At 53.4% G+C, this 21,887-nt stretch overlaps 6 protein-coding genes across 6 annotated transcripts; 3 read left to right on the forward strand and 3 right to left on the reverse strand.

The window, feature by feature from the left end:
- Positions 1–725: 725 nt before the first annotated feature.
- Positions 726–3,545, forward strand: LOZ57_001771 (uncharacterized protein; the record flags this gene model as incomplete). The annotated part of the gene is made up of 4 exons (XM_049250854.1): positions 726–851; positions 913–1,390; positions 1,444–1,677; positions 1,738–3,545. The coding sequence occupies 4 exons, from the start codon at positions 726–728 to the stop codon at positions 3,543–3,545; spliced, it is 2,646 nt and encodes an 881-aa protein (XP_049110438.1).
- A 2,514-nt stretch (positions 3,546–6,059) lies between these two features.
- LOZ57_001772 (uncharacterized protein) lies at positions 6,060–7,655 on the reverse strand (the record flags this gene model as incomplete). Its single annotated transcript, XM_049250855.1, has 1 exon — positions 6,060–7,655. One exon carries the CDS (start codon positions 7,653–7,655, stop codon positions 6,060–6,062), a length of 1,596 nt encoding a protein of 531 aa, XP_049110439.1.
- A 6,434-nt stretch (positions 7,656–14,089) lies between these two features.
- trl1 (tRNA ligase) lies at positions 14,090–16,600 on the reverse strand (the record flags this gene model as incomplete). Its single annotated transcript, XM_049250856.1, has 1 exon — positions 14,090–16,600. The coding sequence occupies one exon, from the start codon at positions 16,598–16,600 to the stop codon at positions 14,090–14,092; it is 2,511 nt and encodes an 836-aa protein (XP_049110440.1).
- Positions 16,601–17,067: 467 nt separating this feature from the next.
- Positions 17,068–17,703, forward strand: LOZ57_001774 (uncharacterized protein; the record flags this gene model as incomplete). The annotated part of the gene is made up of 1 exon (XM_049250857.1): positions 17,068–17,703. The coding sequence occupies one exon, from the start codon at positions 17,068–17,070 to the stop codon at positions 17,701–17,703; it is 636 nt and encodes a 211-aa protein (XP_049110441.1).
- Positions 17,704–18,579: 876 nt separating this feature from the next.
- On the forward strand, positions 18,580–19,428 carry LOZ57_001775 (uncharacterized protein; the record flags this gene model as incomplete). The annotated part of the gene is made up of 2 exons (XM_049250858.1): positions 18,580–18,875; positions 18,939–19,428. The coding sequence occupies 2 exons, from the start codon at positions 18,580–18,582 to the stop codon at positions 19,426–19,428; spliced, it is 786 nt and encodes a 261-aa protein (XP_049110442.1).
- A 230-nt stretch (positions 19,429–19,658) lies between these two features.
- On the reverse strand, positions 19,659–20,919 carry LOZ57_001776 (uncharacterized protein; the record flags this gene model as incomplete). The annotated part of the gene is made up of 3 exons (XM_049250859.1): positions 19,659–20,200; positions 20,261–20,772; positions 20,831–20,919. The coding sequence occupies 3 exons, from the start codon at positions 20,917–20,919 to the stop codon at positions 19,659–19,661; spliced, it is 1,143 nt and encodes a 380-aa protein (XP_049110443.1).
- Between the last annotated feature and the right edge of the window lie 968 nt (positions 20,920–21,887).

Below are 21,887 nucleotides of genomic sequence, written 5' to 3' on the forward strand. Positions count from 1 at the left end.
TTTCAACCGGGGTGAGCGTAAATCACCGAGGCCGGCTAGGCTTGGATAGTTAGTTGTACCCGACCAACTAGGTAATTAGTAGGTCTCATCCATCTGTCAGCCATTACTTACGTGATGTTGAGGGGCATTGTTCTCCAGAATTCACTACTAACTAGACCTCTTTTGACTGTAAACTCTCCATTAATACTCGAGCAGATGTCTCTTTTCACATGACGTCTTGGCTTCAGTCCCGGCGTTTTGCTCCTTTCGCACTCTTGGCTCAGGCGACATGCAACGTCAAGAAGGCTGATGGTGACAATTGAAGGGCCAATTTGCTCGTTTGGTGACGCGTTCTCGATCATCCCACGGAGCTACTCATAGCTACTACGGACTTGAATGCCGGCGATCGTCAGTGAGGAGTACGCAAGGCCAACCCCAGACCCCATGCCGGGCTTGTAACTACAGCTCAACGGACAAATGATATCCACTCATTTTATACTGCGTTCCTTCTATGACCTTGCCTTTGTATGCAAGGGGTGCAATCTGAAGATGCTTTATACCCAATTGGCTTTTTTAAATCGGAAAATGGCCCTGTATACTCTGTATACGTGGTTCTTGGCTTTTCTTCCAACAGTTGAATATGCTCTATGCCATGGGGCGTATATATTTTGCTTGCTGCCCATTATCACTTAACCCTCGCGGTGGCCTTGGGGTTAGGGTTTTTATTCGTGCTCGTCCCTTTCACGATGGTATCAGTCAAAGCCTGGTTCCTAACAGCGATCGCTGTTGCAGGTGCCTCTGCACTCAAGGTTCCCCAGAGATATGATGTGCCTGGAACTTATATAATTGAATTCAAAGATGATGTTACAACAGTGAGTCACCAGAACCAGCCCATTTGTCTCTGACAACAATGCTCTAATATTACAAAAATAGACAGCAGATAGCTTTATCGCGGAACTCAAGTCCAAAGAAAGAATTTCGCTAACTCGACGATATGAATATACATCGCCGCTTTACAAAGGATTCTCCTTCAGTTTCGATGACAAAAGTCGCCTCGACACCGAGCTTCCGAAAATCGCCTCTATGCCCCACGTAAAGAAAATTTCTCCCGTCCGACGGATTCCTATGCCCTCGTTCAAGTCACCACCGGCGAATTTTGCCCACGATGGAGGTGCTCGTTTAGGTCGTCGCAATTGGACGGAAGATGGGGAAGTCTGGCATAAAATAACTGGTGTAGACCGTCTCCGCAATGAAGGCTTTACTGGAAAAGGAATCAAAGTCGCTGTTGTGGACACCGGCATTGATTACAAACATCCCGCATTGGGTGGCTGTTTTGGAAAAGGATGCCTTGTGTCCTTCGGAGCGAACTACATTGGACCTGGTGATCCTTACAATGATGTTGATTCTCATGGTACTTTCCATTCCGGCTTACGTGACCAGTTCTTTTTGCTTACCCCTCGAAAGGTACTCTTGTTTCGGGCATAATTGCTGCTCAGAAAAACCCTTTCAATTTTACTGGGATAGCTCCCGGTGTAACTCTTGGGCATTTTCGTGTACAAGGCCTCCCCCGGCCTACAGACTATCCTGACCTCCCCACGTCGCCTAATGAAATATTGATAAAGGCATACTTGGATGCCTTCCATGCTGGATCGCATATCATTACCGGCTCAATTGGCGGCATGAATGGCTGGGAAGAAGGTACACCCTAAAGATCACCCTCCTTGTTTTAACTTGTGGCATTGATAAGTCGTCTGCTAGAACCCTGGGCCGTTGTCATATCAAGGATAATGAGCCATGGCGTTATATGTTTACTCGCCGCCGGAAATCAAGGGAACAATGGACTTTTCCTTCCTACGTTTGGTTTCGGTGATCCACGCCTCCTTACTGTTGGCGCTTCGACGAACCATGAATACCCTGCTCTCTTGAACGAGGCAGTTTATACCAGCGCGCAAGGTAAAGGCAACTTTGGCTGGAAACAATATTCCGAGTTCAGTAATGGCACCTATCCTCTTATTGCAATAACTCACAACTCTACTGGAGTGCAAGATGCCTGCAAACCGCTACCCGCCACAGTCGATTTTTCGGGGAAAACAGTGTTTCTTTCTTTGAGTACTTGCGAAGCTCAAACCCAAGTAAAAAATCTTGGTGACCGCAAGGCCGCCAACATCCTTTTTTATAATACCGAAGACAGCGTTTCCCCACCGAATACATTTAGACCAGAACCTTCAGGCCCTATTAAGGGCATTGGACTCGTTCCAAACAGCTTTGGCCAGAAGATTCTTAAAGCCCTCGATACAAAATCTCCTGTCACCATTACCATAACAAATTCGACTTTTGCAACGAAGATCTTACACGTCGATAAAAATCCACGTTTCGGAGGCACTATTTCCATCTGGTCATCATGGGGACCCAGTTATTCACTGCAAGTTTCGCCGACGGTCCTTGCTCCCGGATATGAACTTTTGACAACTTCACTTCTGAATTTAGGGGGATATGAGGTAACGGGCGGAACTTCTTTCGCTACTCCATATCTCGCTGGTGCTGTTGCCCTTATTTTGGAGGCTAGGGGGAAGACATCCCCTGCTGAAATGGCGGCCATTCTGAGTAGTACGGCCACTCAGTTACCATATTTTGATGGGTCCAAAATACACTCTTTTTTGGGCCCGACAATGAAACAGGGGGCTGGGCTTGTAAATGTCCATCGAGCCGCGTACACAACGTCAATCATATCCACCAACGGCATTAACTTTAATGATACAAAAAATCTACAGAAATCCAAATTTTCAATCTGGAACAAAGGTAGAAAACCAGTAACATACAAGATTGGGCATGTTCCGGTGCCAGCAGTGTATGCTCTAAACGGTAACTCTTCGATTCCAGCCCTCCAACGCCAGCTTCAGACAGATCCAGCTCACGCAACTTTGTCATTCTCTTCTTCTAGCGTTACGCTCTTGCCAGGGAAAAAAGCAACCGTTGAGGTCTCTGCGACACCACCAAAGGGATTGAAAGAGTCCAGGATCCCAGTATACAATGGCTTCATCACAGTCAATGCTACTGATGGGTCTTATGTTCTTCCATATTTAGGGGTAGCAGGATCGATGCGGGATGCTATGGTACTGGACAAAAGTCTACATGATGTTAATATCCTTAAAAAGAGCCGAGATGGAGAGGTCGTCAAAGAAGGAGACGAACTCTTGCTCAGACCCCAGAACGTAACTGGGCAAATCTCAAACGATGAACCGAGCTTTAATACACTACTCTCGATGGGAAGTCGGCGGGTCGAATATAACGCTCTCGCTGAGAACGGCACAGATCTAGGCCATATCTACCACGGAGAGCCAAAGACGTCAGCTAGAGACCAGGGTAGGATGGGCATCCCATTCATTGGCAAACTTGAAAATGGCAAATTTTTGCCTGAGGGGATATGCCAGCTACGTATTCGGGCCCTAAGGATTTTTGGAGATGAAAAGAATGAGAAGGATTGGGACGTGATCTTCACGCCCAAGTTCAAGATTCGATATCGGTCTGGGGAGACACCGTCTCCGCCAGCCACCAAAGAAAAATAAACCAGGTAAGGGGCCGCAACGATACACCGTCTTCTTTCTCATCACAAGAATCTGGCGTGGTGCGGGGCTGCGGAAACTCAAGGTTCGATATGTATGTATGCATGTATGTCCTCCGTAGCTACATAGGTAACCCACATCGAAAGGGCTTCCCGCCTTGGCTTCATCTGCAGGGTCTCTCTCCCCGCTAATCACGGCGTGCTGGTGAAGGGCGCCGTGCTCCACCGCGCTGGAGGATACCCAGCCGGCTTCTGTGTCCCGCAGGCTTAAAACAACGATCCCGGCGCGACAGAGGAGCCGCCAAGAGCATCTGGAGGAGGTGGTAATATTTACTAACTAAACTACTAGTCCTCCGTCGCAGTCAAGGCTCTGTTGCCCGCCCCTGATCCATGCTCGGTAATCTCGCTCTCTCGAAAAAGAAGGTTGCGGGAGGCATCACATTAGCCATTGTTGCTTTCCAACCTAGTTAGTTCATTCCTCCGCACTTCAACTTTCGCGTGGCTGTCATCATCATCATCATCATCATCATCATCATCATCGTAAATATCACGGCATCATCGCCATCCCCAGCCCCCTAGTTACATCGTTAGCCACGCCACCTAACTACCTACCCCGCGCACCTCGTCCAGAACCTTTGCGCGAAAAGGAAAAAAAAAAAAAACCGCCCGTCCGCCACCCACACGCGGGCCTCTGCGCGACGCGATACGAGAACGGCCTCGCCAAGGGCAGCGGTGTGCGCGCTGCTGGATGCCGCGAGCGCACGCACGCAGACAGGCCTCGCTGCTCAGCGCTGGCCGAACTAACCAACTAACTAGCCAGCGATGCCGTTCGCTCTTCGCGCCTCCGTGCGTGGCATACATATCTGTCTCTTCTCTTCTCTGTCGGTGGTTCGCGCGTCAGAACAACGCGACCTGCCCGCATGACATCATGATAGGCTCACGCCCAGCTCGCCGTCCGCTGTTGCTACTCACCCAACACAACAACAGTAAGTAGTGGAGAGACGGGCTAAAGAAAAAAAAAAAAAAAAAAACGTGTCGAGCCGGGATCCGCAGTCCGCGACATGCACGATGACACTCACCACCACCACCACCACCACTCGCGCGCGCTTCCCGCCGGAGAGGGGCGAACACGACATTATTCCCCCTCCCCTGAACGCCGCCCTTGCTGCGCTGCCAAGCGGGCGCGCGAGGAGTCATAACTGATTTTTTACCGCTATGTATTGTCGCCTCCCGGCGCCCGGCCCGTACCGTACCGCACGATACCGTTACGGCGGAGCCGGTATCGATGCTGTTCGACCGACCGACCGCCCGCCCGCCCCCCGGCTGGCAAAAAAAAAAAAACTAGGTGAAGTCGGTCGGGTTCCAGAAAAAAAATAAAAATAAAATAAAATTCAAGAGCAAATTTGGCTTGTCATTAGGAATCCTAGTCTGCATTATCCGAGTTTCATCATCATTCATAGCAAGTCATACAACATATAAAAGGAGATCATATTAGTTGCCGGCACGGCACAAGTAGCGAAAAAAAAAAGTATACCCTGGAGAGATTCAAGCCATAAGGGATAAAAAAAAAGCAAGACAGCAAACTTTGCTGGACACATCTCATTGCAGTCATTATCATACCTCATTGAGCCTTCTTTTTCTATCGTCTCTTCCCATATGCTGGCATAAAAATCAGTTGCTCGGAAGGGCCTGCGATGGCAAACAAACGCTCAACATGGGAGGGGACGTGGTTGCTTCGTTGGCTGCGGGGCGCATGTGGGCAGAGAAAACAGGCCCCGACACGGAACTCATGCATCATGTTGGAAGGCAAGCGTGTAAATTTCATAGGCATCATCATAACAACAACTTTGGGTATCAGCAGTCATTATATGGGGCGTGGGGAGCGTTAAGAAGCAAAGCGCAAACGGAGCTCGATGTGAATAGCAACGCATTAATAACGTCAGAGTAAATTGCAACAAGAAGGCAATAAAAATGTGAAGAAAAAAAAAGATACAAAATACAAAAAAAGGAAACGAAAAAAGGCCAAGATCTCTGAGAGGAGATTGGATAATAGAGAATCGAAAAAAAAGGAGGCTGCTCGCAGAGAGATGCTCGCTCGCATTGGGGGGGAAGACACGCCGCGGAAGCAGACAGGTGTAGCTGAAGACCCAAGAAAAAGACAAGAAAAAAAGATAGAAGCTAAAATCAGGGCGAAATCAAAAACCATCAAAATGGTTCACTTCAGAACAACAGCAACAGCCTGAAACACACAAAGCAAAGAGGGACGATCGGTAGTTAGGTGAGTTAGTTAGTTGTAGGCATCCAAGTCAGTAGTGACCCAAAAAAGAAACTCGAGGATATTCCCGCTACTCCAGCGCCCCCCACCCACTCACTCCCTTCTTTGGCCCCTCCCCGGAGAAAGCGACGCCACTTTATGCAAACCCAAAAACCCCCCCCTGGTCAGTCAATATCTGACGACGGAAAAAAACGGGGCGACAGCAACAACAACAACAACAACAACAACAGACAAACACGCGGCTTAATTCATATCCATCGTGTACTCATCTTCTTCCTTGAAGCTCATACCCGCGTGTCCCGACGTGTTCCAGTACTGCGCCTGGCCGCCGCCGCTGTTCGCGCCGCTGCCTCCGCTGTGGAAGCCCGGGCTGAGACTCTGCGAGCCCATGCCGGAGTGGCCGCCGTGGATCGGCTCGCCGGCGACGTTGGTGTGCTTGGGGACGCGCAGCCCCGTGCCGGGCGCGCGGCTGTACGCGAACGAGTTGGCGTTGTTCTTCTCCATGGCGTCCAGCAGCTCCGTGCGCATGCGCTTGTCTTCTTCCGTCTGCTCGAAGGGCCACGTTCCGCCCAGGGAGCTGATCAGCTCGGCCAGCTGGTCCTCTTGTTCCAGTTTGCGGTGTAGTGCCCACATGAGGTCTCGCGTCCAGCCAACGGCGCCGTTCAGGATGTCGCCTTTGTTTGGGCCCTTCTCTTTCTCTTCAAGGGGTAGTCCCATGGTGATATTTCCCCCGGTCGCACGTCGTCCGCAGCCACCGGCAAGAAGAGAAGTCGCAGCATTGGTCGGGCTCATTGCCGATCCGCCCATAGAGCTCGAGAGCGAAGAATTGTTCAGAAGCTGTTTTCGAATCTTCTCATCCTCAAGACGGTGTTGCGGGACAAGATGCGAAAGGTCCTGGATGCGCTCGTTGATATTGTCGCGCCGGCGACGCTCCACGAGGTTGTGTGACGCACGGCGGCGCTTTCTCTTTGCTTCCTGGGACTCGAGAGCTTGCTGCGCGCTAGAATGATGACCGACCTTGGTAGGCAGGGAAGCATGCTTTCCAGACTTGAGGATTTCCGAGATGATGAGAGGGTGAGACGGGTGGCCAGGTGACGAGATTGGCGACTCCATCAACGAGTGGGAGCTGCCAGGCGTGCCGTCCCACTGATGTGATAAATTCTTTTGATGCTGTAGCGGGACCGCTCTGATTGGTTGCGAAGGGAAGCTTCCAGAGTCGGGGGTGGCAATGTTGAGTCCCGCCATGGCAGGCGTCTTTGGTGACATGGGGCTTCGGGGTCCTCCGGGATTCTGCATGCTCGCGCGCGCTTTTCCATTCATGTAGTTCTGATCGAAATGCATATTCGTGGCGTTCATTTGGGGAGAGGCGTCTTGCGGGGTGTGCTGCTGCATGCGAAACTGGTCGTAGCCAAAGCCACCTCGGATGAACGGGCTATTGATCGGGGCGCCGTCGGGCGTGTTGGAGTAGATGTGAGACATTTGTCCTTGGTGACTCATCGAAATGCCAGTCGGCTGTCGCTGGTCGGGCACCATGTTGAAGCGACCATCATGCATTGTGTTGTGACCGGGAATCTCCAAATCGAGCAATTCTTCGGTGTCGATGCCCGAGTTGCCAAGGTTGAAGCTCGACGACAGGTTTTGTGGGGAACTGAAGGGGTTGGACATGAAGCCGCTGCTCTGCATGGTGAGTTCGGAGGGGTCAATTCCGTCGTTGATTCCAGAGCCACCAAAATGGTTGCCAAACGACGGGCTGTGCATTGCGTAGGCGGGGTTGGACATCATAAAGTGGCTAGAATTTTGATCATCAGGCTCGGTTTTAATAAATGTTGCCTCTGCCATCTTTTTGCGACCAAGAAAAAGATAATCAAATACTTTGGCTAGCTTTGGTCCTGGGCGGGCAACCCAAGAGCTATTTGTAAACCGGGACCGGGCGCGGGGGAGCGAGAACGATAGGCGGTCGAGGTCGAGCTGGATCTGGGTCAAGGTATATCGAAGGATGAGCTAACTAAGTAATCTATTTAGCGAAATAAAGTTAGCACACAGGCAGCAGTAAGCGCAAACAGCAATTGAAGCAGGCGGCGGCGCCCAGTCCTAGCAGGTTATGAATCATAGACAACAAGTGGTTCAGAGTCGAGTGGTGCAACGGTGCCTCCCTGTGTGACATGACCCCAGAGGGCTGCCAGGGGGGGAGGAAGGGCCGCAATTGCGCTTGGGGCTCGGGCGCCGACAGAAAAAGCTGGAAAAACATACAAACCTTGGGGAAAAGAGAATAAGGGTGGAAGCTTCAGATGTAGATGCGATGGGCGTATATGAGAGTCGAATGTTCGTGGGCGAGTTGTGTGCGAGGCTAGGGTTGGGTCGGTGTCGAAGTAAGCTTCAGCACGGAGGTTGCGCAAAGCGATGCAGCACGGTTACAACACGAGTCGATTGATCACAGCGTGTCGGCGGGGCTATTGAGGTGCGTTTTCAGGCCACTAGACGGGAACAAAGGGGTCAGTTCTGGCGGAGAGGTCGACGGTGGGCGGAGAAAGCGGAAAAGGCAGAGAGAGGGAGAGGGTGTGTGAAGCTTTGAGAAAATGGGCAGAACAACAGATATCAGTCAACGAGCGATCCGAGAGGAAAAGTGAAGACGGTGGAATTGAAGCAGGTCCATTCACGACGATGACAGCGAAGGCTGGGAGCAAGCCACAGAGCGACGAGAGGGCAGAGATGGTGATGATGAAGCCGATGATCGAGGCTGGGGAAGCGAAAGAGAGCGAGCGAGCGAAACGGAAGAGGCAAGGCGGTACGGTACGGTCACGCGGCGTACGGTACGGAACAAGGCGCCTTTTTGGGTGTTCGACGAGCGTTTTGAGAGGCGGAAGCTAAAAATATCGCCAGCGGAGCCGTCCGAGCCAACAACAGGCCCTCGAGCCCTTCCCCCCCCCCGCGCCCGCACCCTGCAGCCCGTCCGAAGGGGCGGTCTGGCAAGCGTGCGGAGTGGCCAGCCGCCGGCTTGGCTGGTGGTGATCTCGGGTTGGAGCCCGAGAGGCGGGCGACGTGGTGGTTTCGGCGCGGCGACGGGAAGCAATGGCCGACGGCAGTGGAGAGCCACACACACACAGACACAAACATACAGAGAGAGAGATAGAAGCGAGAGGGGAGGGATGCACATCAAACAGACTGGGCTGGGAAGTGGAACGGGAGAGACGGTACCAACCTTGGGATGCTCACAAGTGTCTGAGACGGTGGGGGGGGAGCAGCAAGCGGCGAACCAAGACCCCATGAAGACCCGGCGGCGCGCGATGGATAGATCGATCGATCGATGGGAGGTGCCGACGACGACTGGTGTTTGATAGCAGACAGACGGCGGGCAGCAGAATGGAATGGAATGGATTGATGATTGATCCCGACGGGCGGTCCACGGTGGCACAGGGAAGTCAGTCCGTCCGGAGAGCGCGAGTCGGCGGGCGCGGTGGACTATATAATAATACTAATCACGACGGACGCCGGGGGAGGGGGGCAACACGGTGCGACGAGCGACGCGGGACAAGCAGCAAAGCAAGGACGCAGGACAGGCCAGGCCAGGCTAGAAGCCCCTCCCAAGAGGCGGCGAGAGAGACAGAGAGAGAGAGGAGAGCTGAGGCTGACCAGCCAAGCACGCAGTGCGGCGGGGATTGATTGACTAGTAGGTAACCAACCAACTAACTAGACGAGCAGCGCGGGCGATGCGGGTTAGGCGCCGCGACGAATCAGCCGGAGAAAATGGAAGATGCAGGAAAAAAAAAAAAGAAGGTTGAAACAGCAGGGCGCTCTGCAGAGAGGTTTCTGACGCACAGCACGAACTCGGCCCGGGCTAACTAACTAGCTATATGTATGTATGGAGGTCTGCTGCAGCTGTGATTTGATAACGATGGGCCATAAATAAATGACGCCGAGGGTCATGCCGCGCGGGCTGATCAGACCGTCCACGCGGCTCGCGCTGACGACCCCGGGAGGTGGGCTACGAAGGGGGGGGGGAGGGGGGGGGGGGGGGGGAGGGGGAGGCAGCAGCAGAGGCTAAGCAACTATCAGGAAGAGTATGGTGGTGGTGGGTGAGCGTGAGAGGGAGTGGGAGATACAAACGAGGGAAATCCGGTTTCGTCGCGGTCTGGGCGCGCGAGGGAGAGACTGTGTAGGGAGTATAGGAGCTCTGTAGGTACTGAGAGCGCGAAGGATGGGCCCCAAGGCAGCAGAGAGCCGGGCACAGTTCATGCACGCCAAAGCTTACGCGCCGCGCAGAACCGCGGCGGTGCAGACAGATGACCGCTGGCTGGCTGGCTGGCGGGGGGGTGGTGGGATGATGCAGGCCGGTGTGATGCAGCAGAAGTATATCTATCTAAGTAGCTAACTAACAGGCTGCGTTCTCACGCGGCGGCCGCGACAGACGCCCTTCCCAGCACGCTGGACGAAGGATGCAGCCCCGGCGCATCATCCCGCTGGGCACAGCAGTCGACCGCTATGTATGAGGCCGGCCAGCGTGCGTTTGCGCGCATCCCACTGAGAGATCGCCGGGCCGGGGCTTCGACGGGATGCACGGTGCAGGGATCTAAGAATAACTATATACCTGCTACTGCAGAACGCCATCCCACGAGCTCGAAGTAGCGTCGCTAGCTAGTTGACTAGTTAGTTGGTTAGTCTATGTACTTCAACCGGCGTGGATAAGCCGCGACCCCGCAGGCTGCAGAGCAACTACGCCTGCGCTGTATGACTAGATCGAGACCGCAGTGCTGCACGATACCCGCAACACGATCGACCCCGCCGGCGCGATCGGCTGGTGCAGGGACCATGGATCGCCCGTATCCCCGTTCCGCTGGCCGACGCTGCGAGGCTGTCTGTGTAGTTTAGCCATGGCAGAACAGGACAGGATGAGGCATCAGATTAGATTGGGCGGGGGTGGCGGGCGTGCCAGCCAGCCAGGCAGCCAGGCAGCCAGGCAGCAAGACGGGATCGCGTCTTGAGAAGAAGAGACCCAGAAGGCTTCTCTCTCTCCCAGCCTCCCGCCTCCCTCCCTCCTCGTGCATGCGAGCTGCATAAGCCTGCACATGCACGATCGAATCGGCGCAACGGAACGACGGCGACGGGGGTGGGCGGGCAGCTCACTAACTATAGGCTCGCAGGGCAGCAGCTCCGGCGAGGCGGCGGGCGAGCAAACACGGCGGGCCTCTCGTCCGCGTCGTGTCGCACCGGCCTGGGGAGACACACACACACACACACACACACACACACACACACACACACACGGCCGGCGGCTGGGCTGAGCGTGTCCGACGTGGGCTGGCTGGAGGGAGAGGGAGAGGAAGGGAGGGAGGTACCCTGCACGGCCGTGGCGGTGCGCGGTACTTCACGCCTGCCTGCATGGTTCGCCGGCCGCGCTAGGCTGTTCCGGGATTAGCGCGACTGGTCCGTGCATGCCTACTAGCGGTATTTTGGCGTATGTAATGCGGGCGTCACGCGCGGCCGCCGCTAAGCCCGATACGCGCCGCCAAGCCACGTTGTGCTGAGTCAGCACGCCGGCCGCAACAGGCAGCCACCACAGACGACGACGACGCCAAACGACGGTGAAGCGGGCGGCCTGCGCGTTGGTCTCGACGCCGCCACGCCGACGTGTCTGTGACGACGAAAGAAGAAGAAGAAGAAGAAGAAGAAGAAGAAGAAGGAAAAGAAGAAAAAGACGCCGAAGAAGAGACTGACTGCGAGAACTACACGCCCGCTGCGCTACCCTGACTGGTCATCTGATATCCTTCTTGCTCGCCCAGGGTCGCCGCCGTCGTGCATCCAGCATCCATCATAGCCTACAGCTGTTTCATGCTCTGCGCAACGCCCGTCCGCGCCCCCCGCCGTTCCTCCCACACGCCGTGCTCCCACTCGTGACGCCAGGGCCCAGACCTCACTCTCCCAGACACCCAATCACCCGCTCGGCTTTGGCCTCGACCTTGCCCGTCAGTCATCTGACCCCCTGATCGCTGCATATCATCTGCCCTTGTCCGCGCCTCTCGACGACATTATTTCCCTGTACCCGCGCGCGCGCGCTCGTCGCGGATCGACCGCCATTGCCGCCCCTTTCCCCCCACTTACCTATCCTCCCTCCCTCCCATCCTGCCCGTTAGCTTCCGTGGAGGCTGCAGCCAACCCGCCGGCATTAATTCGTCTGAGCGCCAATCCTCCACGTTGAAAGAAGCTCCCGCTCGGTCGTCGTCGCCCGCGCCCGCCCACCCTGCCGGGTTCCGCAAAAGAAAAAAAAGAAAATACTCCTCATCAACCCCTGCAGACCTGCAAAGGAAGAAAACAATGGCGTCGGCGTCCTTTCGCGACTCCATGAACTCGCTGGGCTGGGCCCGCCGCGCCCCCGAGGCCTCCCCCGCCGCGAACGCCACCGCGCCCGCGCCCATGTTCCCCAGCCTGCACGCCCTCAACCCCTTCGCCAACCGCGCCTACGTCCAGCTGCCTGAGGGCTCGGCCGCACCGCTGCCCGCGCCCACGCGCCGTGAAGAGGAGGAGGGCTGGTTTGCCTGTGAGTCACAACCCCGTCCCGTGGCCCCCTCCCCCGTTCCTGATATACTACGATTGTTATACTTCTACTTCTTCTGCTGTGAGCTCGTCGGATGCCGTGCCGCCAGTTCCTGCATTGCGCCAAGTTTCACGGGCTTTTTTGTTTGCTTCCCACCCCCTCAAGAGAGTCAGTCGTCGAGGCTGTGCTTTTTGGTTCTCTGGAGGGGGGGGGGGAGCGAATCGTCATCCCGCAGTGTGCCCTTGCTCCAAAGCTAACTCGTTCTATTTTGCTCCCTCCAGTAAGCAGATGGGACCGCATGCTGATATTCGCCGGCTTCAATATCGGCGCTCTTGTCTGTTTCGCCATATGCATGTGTTTCATCATCTTCCCTGCTTTGATGTTTGTTCCACGAAAATTCGCCATCCTGTGAGTCTTACACTCTCTTTGGCTTTTTTTGGCTTTTTTTTTTTTACCTTCTGGCCCCCCTCTCCCGCTTTCGTCAATATCCCCTCCCCCATCTCGTCATCCCGTACCGCTTCCCTTCCAGACATTCTGAACTCAACTGGGTGAAAACTATACGCCAAATATTATAACGAATCTCCCAGGATGAGCTCCTTTCAGTAGCGGCCTAGATGGCCTAGTAGGTGGTGGGCATCCTATCTTTTGTCGCCACCCCTACTCCCCCAAAGCCAGCTGAGATCGCCCCGTTGAATTGCTCACCCTCTGCTGCGTGACGTTGCGCTTTCTCTTCTATCACATTCTCGGGCTCGCATTAACCAGAAACGCTGTGTGTAGATGGTCCGTCGGCTCTGCGCTGTTTCTCGCCTCGTGGGCTGTACTTCTAGGCCCAGTGGCCTATTTCCGACACCTAATGTCCGGCCCTCGACTGCCCTTCACGGCCGCCTACTTCTCGTCGATCGCCCTCACCATTTTCTTTGCCGTCCGCGTAAGTTCTGCTTCTGTAACTGTCGCATTCTTTGCCCACCACCTCTAGCCCTCCGCCCCCCCCACCTCCCTCCCTCCCTCCATCCTCGTTTTCTTGACTGAACCCCCTCGACCTGTTTTTTTCTTCCCACTACATGTACGTATGTACATGTGTTACCTTCACGTGTACCTCCTTTTCCAGCTCTGCGCGTCCTTGTGATGTCATTAGCTCTCTCTCCGCGCCGTCGCGTCTGTCAGCCTCTCGACGACTCCTTCGATCACCGCTCACTGCTACTGCTGCTGCGTGTTGGCCTGCTTTCTCTCATCCCCTCCAGGCTGACCCTCTACCTTCTAGCTCCACTCTACCATCCTCACCCTGATCTCCTCCATCGTCCAGCTCGTCGCTCTCGTCTGGTACCTCGTCAGCTATTTCCCCATGGGCACCACTGGTCTACGCTTTGCGGCCCGTGTTGGCACGGGGAGAGTGGCCGCCTGGATGAGCGATTGATTGTATGTTACTGTATATCTATCATAGTTTCTTATTTAATAGACTTGGGCTGCTATGATATCGCCATCGAGGCGACTGCGTAGGCTTCTGCCAGATGTAAGACATGTTCGTGTTATCGCACAGCCGACTACGTAGACCCATGCTAGTGTAGTTAGTTATTGGGTGGAGCGGTATGGCTATTTCTAGTATCATTTTGCGTTCGAGACATCAAGCCGATGAAGATGCAAGTAATAACCATTTTTCTACCTAATCTTCGGACATTTTGTCGACTCCCCCGACTAACCAACTAGTTACCCACCGACACTTCATTCATTCCACTCTCTCCCCCTCTCACCTCCCCAACACCACACCCACCACGCCCTCCAGCACCCTCACATCCGGCACCTCCAGCTCCATAATCCCACTATCCGGCGCGGCGCCGTGCTCCAGCCACACGCGCAGCAGGTCGTTGCTCTCGCGCGGCTTGACCGCCGGCGCGGCCGTGCCCACCGTGACGTGCGGGATAGCATTGGCGCACGCCCACACGGCGAGGTCGGCCGGCAGCACACACTGCTGCTGTTGCTGCTGCGCGCCGTGGTCCACCGGCATGATACGCGCCACGAACGCCATGATGTGTGCGTTCCACACGAGGCGCTCGAGCCGCACGCGCGCGGTGCCCAGCGCGGGGCTGGTGGTGGTCGTCGGCGACGGGAGCTGGAGTTGGAGTTGCTGCTGGAGCGCGCCGGCGTAGAGGCTGGTGTACAGCGCCCAGGCGTCCGGGTGCGCGCTGGAGGAGGCCTTGTGGACCAGGGTGACGTGGAAGGAGGGCTGGATGCGGCGCGAGTTTTTGAGGTGGTTGTAGAGTCGGGATAGGTGTGGGGGGGTGTCGGGGTGGAAGAGCGAGGAGAGGAGGGTGTTGATCTCGGAGGTGGGGAGGGAGATGCGGAAGTATTCGACTTTCTTCAGGAGTTGGTCGATGGTCTTGCCGCCGATGGTGTTTGGTGCGGACTGGCCGTGGCTGGGGCCTTTGCCGGGCTTGTTGGGGCCTGCGAAGTTCAGGTCGTGCTTCAGGTCCACGGCGTAGTCGGCCATGGCTGCGTGAAGGGCGTCGTCCATGTCCGATGCAGATGGCATGGGTCTGTCGAACAGTCCGGGGTAAGCATTGTAAAGAGTAGCGACGACGGTTTCTAGATTCTGCCGTGAGGATGAGAAGATATCGAGATCAATAACCTCCTCGAAATTGATATCGGGTTCATTATCGGTGTTGACAGCTTCAAACCGGTGCAAAAACCCCTCCATGATGGAGATGATTTCGTCCTGGCTCTTGCTCCCCGCGCGGATGGTCTGGTGGTTGTCCCCACGCTCGAGCACCCGTTGGCGAGTGACGTTTCTAATTCCATTGAGAAGCTTGCCTTTGGGCTCATGGACATATTGCAGAGCCACAAATCGAGCCTCGGGAACAATGGGACGAATGTCGTCTACAATTTGCTTTCTTTCACGCTTCTGATGGTTATTGCGATCCGCAACAACAACCTTGTGAAGCGACAATGAGCGACAAACCTCCTGGGCAAATCTCCTGGGTCGATTCTGGCGTCCTTGGATATTATCATTTTGGATATGGCCCCAGCCAAAGAGCTTGACGAGAGCAAGGGCAACAGTTGTTTTTCCACATCCGATCGAGGCGACCGGAACAAGGACAACATTGTCTGTCACTGGAGCCGTTCCTCCAGATTCCTCGGCGGCTTCCATGGCAATGATTTCTGAGCCCTTTAGGCCGCGTTCCTTAAGAAACCCTTCTCTCATGGCGATGATACCATGGTTTTGATTATAGCGCTTCCCAATATTAGGGTCCCTCTGGAGCTGCCGCCGGGCATATGTCAGGTATTCTTCTGTAATTTTCAGGTGTTTCTTGTACCTTGGAGGTCGACCAGCAATGACTGCTTTGGTGCACTCACGCCATTGCCGGTACATAAGATACGGTTCTTCAAATTTGTACTTGAAAAACCAGTCGATATATGGCCCAGAGTGAGACTGTCGCTGTTTACACCGGATAACGAACCCTTCGGTGTCTCTGCCATCCCACGAGCCAGTCTCTGCACAGGCCTCTAGGAAGGCTTTAACCTTTGAAATATCATGTTCTACCACAAAATTGGCCTTTTTGAAGCCCCAATGGTCGGCAAACCTATGGACCTCAGAGCCAGGTAGAGTTGCAAAGAAAGGCACGTTGTAGTTGATACCGTGGAGATATATGCCTGCATCTTTTTCTTCGTAGGCCAGGACGTGTTCTTCAAAGCTATCATCGCATAACTCCCCGACCGCTGTCGCATTCATCGCACGCAGCTCCAGCGCCAGGTCCCGTTCTGTTTTCCCCACGGACTCGACGTGTCTTCTCACCCAGTTCTGCCCTGCAACTGCATGGCTGAGATTGACGTCAGCTCTGGCTCCAGTGGAATGCTTGCTGCAGACCAGAAGAGAGCCATCCTCTAGGCCTGAGATGAAAATTATGCACCCGTTCTCCTTCACACTCAGCTCGTACGGACCCACGGTATTGGTTTGAATATTTTCCCATTTCGTCGAACTTACTTCGTCGACATTGAAGAATTTGTCGTATCCGCGAACGGCTATCTCAGACCTCCCATTCCTGGTCACAGTAGTGAAGAGACCGCGAGCGTAGGTGGGAAGGTCGTCCCGCTTGTAATCCCAGTCTTGAAACTTCCACGAATCGACCGTGATATTCTGCGTCCCCGCTACAGGAAAGGTCGACTTTCTGCAAGAAAATCGCTTCCCCTCCTTCTTGGGGCCCTGGGCGACTGATAAAGCTTTGACAAGCTGGGCGACCTCCTGCGGGTCCTGATGCACCATTGCGAAGACAGTTGAAATTTCAAAAACCATACACCAACGGAGGGGCCAAAGGGATAGTCGATGATGGTGCTGTCAGAAACGCAGAAGTCTCCTAAGCCAGCGCGAGCAGAGAGCTTAACTTCTCAAGCTGGAGGACCTGAAAGGCGGGCAAGCTGGAATTCCTCGTATATATAAACGCGCGGCAGCTACACAGCGTAAATACTGCTGATGTCAGCAGGGCTGAAGCTTCAGTCCAATCATAGAGAGGCTTTGCCATGCAAACACAGCCAACGAGCCGTATCGGGACATGACTCATCAGCCCGCAGTGACGCATAGTGGGGTCTAGTCTCGATTCGGCTCCCCGCTCTTTTTTTCTTTTCCGCCAGATGCATCCTCCGCCATCAACGCCGCAGTCGAAGAGTCACTGCCCGTGTCTCACGCGCGCCCGAGCCGTATCGGATGGTTTTCTCTGACTCACCTGTTTCGCCATGTCTGCCCCCAACCCGTATATCCTCGCCTCGGACAATTCGCCTGCCTTACTGCCCCTCCTTCGATCCAACCCCTCGTTAGCCTCCGCCCAAGATTCCTATGGCTATTCTCTCCTGCACGCTGCCTCATCTTACGGTCACGTAGACCTGCTCCGGTCCCTGGTTCAAGAATTCCACGTCAACATCAACCTTACGGATGAAGATGGGGAAACTTGCCTTTTCGTTGCCGAAACTGTCGAAGTTGCCCGGTGCCTGGTGGAGGAGCTTGGTGTAAATAGGGACTTGACAAACGATGAAGGGTTGACAGCTGAAGAGGCGATTCTCAACGATGGCTCCTTTCCACGGGTCGCAGCATACCTAAAAGGCGCTCTGAAAAATACTGCCAACGGCAGCAGCTCTACACCGAGCTTGCCCCCGAATGTCACCGTGAATTTCGGTACAATGACGGAGCCGCCTGTAGATGAGGACTCGGGTGCACCGGACCCGGAATTCAGGCGCAGAATAGAAGAGCTTGCTTCGAGAGAAAATTTCCACAGCGAAGAGAACCAACGAGAGCTACGACAACTTGTTGCAGAAGCCGTCAGGGGCGTCAACGTGGAAACCCAGCGAAAGGACGTCCGTCGCCGACTAGACTGAATGAAAATGGCATATGTCCCCCACAAAATGTTCATCAGCCGCTCTCCTCTCTCATTTTGCTCAGAGTGAACATCTAAAGATGTTCTTACGGCGCATATATCTTCAGTGAATAACACCCTCTCTTAAACATTGGAGACTTTTTCAACTTAAATACACTCTGAAAGACTCTTGTCTCGACTTAGGTTTTGGGGGAAAGCCATAACCTATGGTCTTACTGCTGCCGAAGTGAGGCAAATGCAAATGAGATTAGTAGCAATGGCCAAATCTTCTCTAGCTTCTGCTTGCGATGGTCACTATTATCAGTGATATATGATACATACCATTATGGGCTCGATGGGGCCACATATACCTTGCTGAGTGGACTTCGATTTTCCCTAGCAACAATTCTGTACAGCAGATCGTCTTCTTTGGAGGAGTAGACATCTCTAGACTATTTAATGAATTAATTTTTGAAAATATGTACCTCTTATTCTTACTACTCTTACAGGATGTCCTTCCACTGATACCCTGGACCTTTTCTTCTGACTGGTGTCCTGAGCCCCCTATGGAGCTACTGTTTTTATACAGGGATGTTAGACTGTATGGCTCGACTCTTTGGTTCAATTCTACACATCATAACTGTGAAGCTCGGTCACCAGAATTTAGATACTCACCACTTAATTACACGACCACAAATAACTATGTAAGTCTAATACTAAATTTATTGTATTCGGCTGTATGCCACCTATGTGTACTCCGTACTCTTTACACACGGGGTATTTTAACTAGTTCAAGTGTGCAGCATGTGCCAAGAGGCGTCTGTAGAAGTTTGGCTGGGCAAATAGACCAACCCAACACTGCGTATTCTCTACCACCGTCATTTTCTATCGTGCAGTCATGTCGCTTTCACCGATTCCATATTCAGCCTCAAGTCTACAAAGTCCTCCGGCGCTCGCAACACCACCGCCCCCTCCGCCAAAACCCTCGAGCCACGAAGCGAGCGGGAGAGGCACTCCGATCCCTAATCCACACGTTAGATCGCCGGCTCCGTCTACACCACCCAAGGAAGCTTTGGCACCTCGCGAAGATGCACAAACAGTAGCAGGTGACAGAAACTTTGCTTCACCGAGCAGTTCTGCTCAGCCACCGGGGCGAGATGATGGATGGATTCCAGAAACCCTCAGAGACAAATCGTGCGATATCACAGCAGAACACCCAAGATCAGGCCGGCTGTTCTAACTTCTATCTCACTATAGGACCAATGACCTACAGTCCGTCCTCTCCGAACCTCTTCTACTCAATGCCCTAGCAAATACTCACCCCTCGTACCCCGCCTCTCAAAGCCATCTCCTGGCTCTCCTCCACGCCAACAAGTCACTGGCAGCCCACGCCCTAGAGCTAGAATCGCATCTCTCCTCTCTCCGGTCCTCCACTGAAACGCTCCTATTACAGCACCAGTCCCTGGAGCTCTCATGGCGCAAGAAACAGACCGAAATGGACACCGCCTTGGCACCATGGTCGCCCAAGGCGCTCTACCAGAGACTTGTGGCGGGCATTGCGGAGCAGGAGGCGGTGGTGAGGGCGGTGGAGGAGAGCTTTTTAGAAGGTGACTTGCACCATGGGGTTGCGGGTGAGAGGGAGGTGGTGGAGTGGGTCAGGCGTGTGAGGAGCGAAAGCGCAAAGTTGGAGATGCGAAGGGAAGCAAGGGCAAGGTGGGATGAAGGAAGAGTTGGGGGCTGGAGGTAGCAGCATTGGGCCTATTCTGCAGTTGCTATTTTGCATGATATCTTGGAGTTTTGAAGCGACTTCTAGTTCTTATGGTGCATTTGTCGGTATACGGGTATTCAGTTAAGAATAAAGCATTCTAATGACTTCCATCGAAAGATCGTCTAAGAAACAGTTATATATGTGGCATTTATATATTAAAAGAGCACTATATCGTCAAGCACCATCGTTCCCCTGAGACTCCATACACATCAGCGAACATGTTCGTCAAGCCGCGCTTCCGAGGCTGGTAGCATTTCATGTTCGTTTTGTTCAATGGAAGAGTGAAGTGAGTGATGACGCAGATGGCCGCTATCCAACACATCCTCACCTTCCCCATAGGAAGTATCATCAATATTTCCAAAAAATGCCCGATGCTTATTCCTGGGGGCCAATGCCCACCCCTGGCCCGAGTCCAGTGGCAGATGAAACAAGCGAAATCCAAACCAGGCGAATCCAATGCCTAGCAAAGAGCCAATTATCAGATCGAACCCGAAATGACGGTTGTCGACCCAGCGGCTAGAGGCAATGTATGTTGCCGCCATGATAGGTGCAAAAAGAAGAGTTAAGAGGTATAGGGGCGGTGCTGCACCCTGGTCACGAAGAGGGACGGTGGAGGGAACTGATGTTGATTCTTCAAAGGCGTGAAATGGGCGACGCGATGAAGAGGAGCGACTAGAAGAGAGATATGGAATTGAGACGGCGAACTTAGCACACAGCCAGAGAGCCAGGTATGTTAACCCGGCGAAAGACACTAGAGTTGCTCGCCGTCAGCAATAATCCAGGGGCTATAGAAGCAGAACAAGAATCATACTGGAAGCATGTCCACTAGGAAAGCTAACAAATCCATCCTGCGAGAGCCGTTTCGTCTGGTTCTGACAGATAGTCCAAGCCACGAGTGAAGGTGCACCAGTTATTTTCCCACCTAAGCCCCCAATAACATGAGATGTGATATTGGATATGTTTGGATTGCATCTATCCAGAAGGTCTGGCCGTGGCTTGCCGAACATAACCTTCATCGCCTCCGTCACGGTGTATGTAAAATTATAGGCAACGCCCAGCCCCATCCAGCCAGCATTCCATTCCCAGAACTTGCGCCGCCATGAGTCTGCACCAAAAATACGATGACCTGTGGGAGCAGGAACGAGAACAAGGCTAAAAAGCGCGATTGTGGCGGCGGGAACGAAAAGACTGGCGATGAGGAGATGAACGACCGGCACTCTCTCGTGTCTAGCAAACGGGTAGGATATGCTCTGGTCAGTCAGGCTGAAAGGTCTCCGGTTCGGCTCGATCAACTTCATGATACGGCCCAACACTCCAATAAATCTGTTCGTTTCGTACTTATTAGCACCGGGAACAAGAAGAAGAAACGATAGAGACATACATAATGAAGGCCCAATCTATAACATACGCCAGTACCAGTCGTTTTGAGAACCAATTCTCCCCCAATGCTCCCCTATTATGGGTGCCCATCGAGGAGCGGACTCGATCGAAGATCTCCGGCCGCATTAGTTCTGATATCGACTGCGAACTCCAACATCCAGAGCAAGGGAGCGCAACTATGCGTGTGATAAGAATAAATGTTCAGCTATCGACAAGATCGGGCACACGTCGAAACGAGTGCACCAGCAGCGGTCGAGTCTCCCAGTCACAGGAATCGTGCAGTAACGCTGTGCGTCGCATATTCCTAACGATCAGTCTTTCAAGACCACCAGGCTGTAGAAAAAGCCCACAAACATGACTGCGTCAGCTCCACAAAGCGCCAGCCTCACAGTGGCTAGTAAGTACGGAGTAGGTTTCGCCATGCCGGGAGGGAAAAGGACCAGGCCCAGTGGCGACGTGCTAAGCCTCCTTAAAAAATGCGCTATGTATTTTAAGCTACAGCATCCAGATTTCATACATTGCCCAGCAAGACCATCCCCTCCGTACCGTTACTCTACCTATGCATACTCTATACTTCATACGGAGTAGGGAATACGTAAAGACATACATGCTCGTGCATAAAAAAGCCAGATAACTAATTGTGCAAACACTTCTCCTAGGTCAACCAGATAGTTAACTAACCGGTACTGGTCAGACAATTTTACCCTCATCTATTCCATCAGCCACTTTGAGTGACGCAAACCCTCGCTCCTTGTTGCCACGATTTCTTTCTCTCCGCATTAATAGCACACTATTCCCAAGTGCAAAGTTGATTCTACAAAAATTTGAATAGTGCACTGACAAGATTCCAAGATCCCATATCTGGAGTGTTGAAGCCGAGAATCACTCCCTTCTCTAAGACACCAGTGACAACAGAGAAAGACAAAGCTACTGCCTATCACCTCTAAGAGCCCGATACTATGCTTCACAAGGTCCTTGTTAAGATAGAGTTCTCTTCTTTTATCCCGAAAAAACAGAACTATAAATCATTATCTTTAAAACAGTGAAAATACTAGCAA

This window comes from Ophidiomyces ophidiicola, assembly GCF_022830035.1.
Source record: "Ophidiomyces ophidiicola strain CBS 122913 chromosome Unknown scaffold_4, whole genome shotgun sequence".
In the NCBI taxonomy this organism is placed as follows: Eukaryota; Fungi; Ascomycota; class Eurotiomycetes; order Onygenales; family Onygenaceae; genus Ophidiomyces; species Ophidiomyces ophidiicola.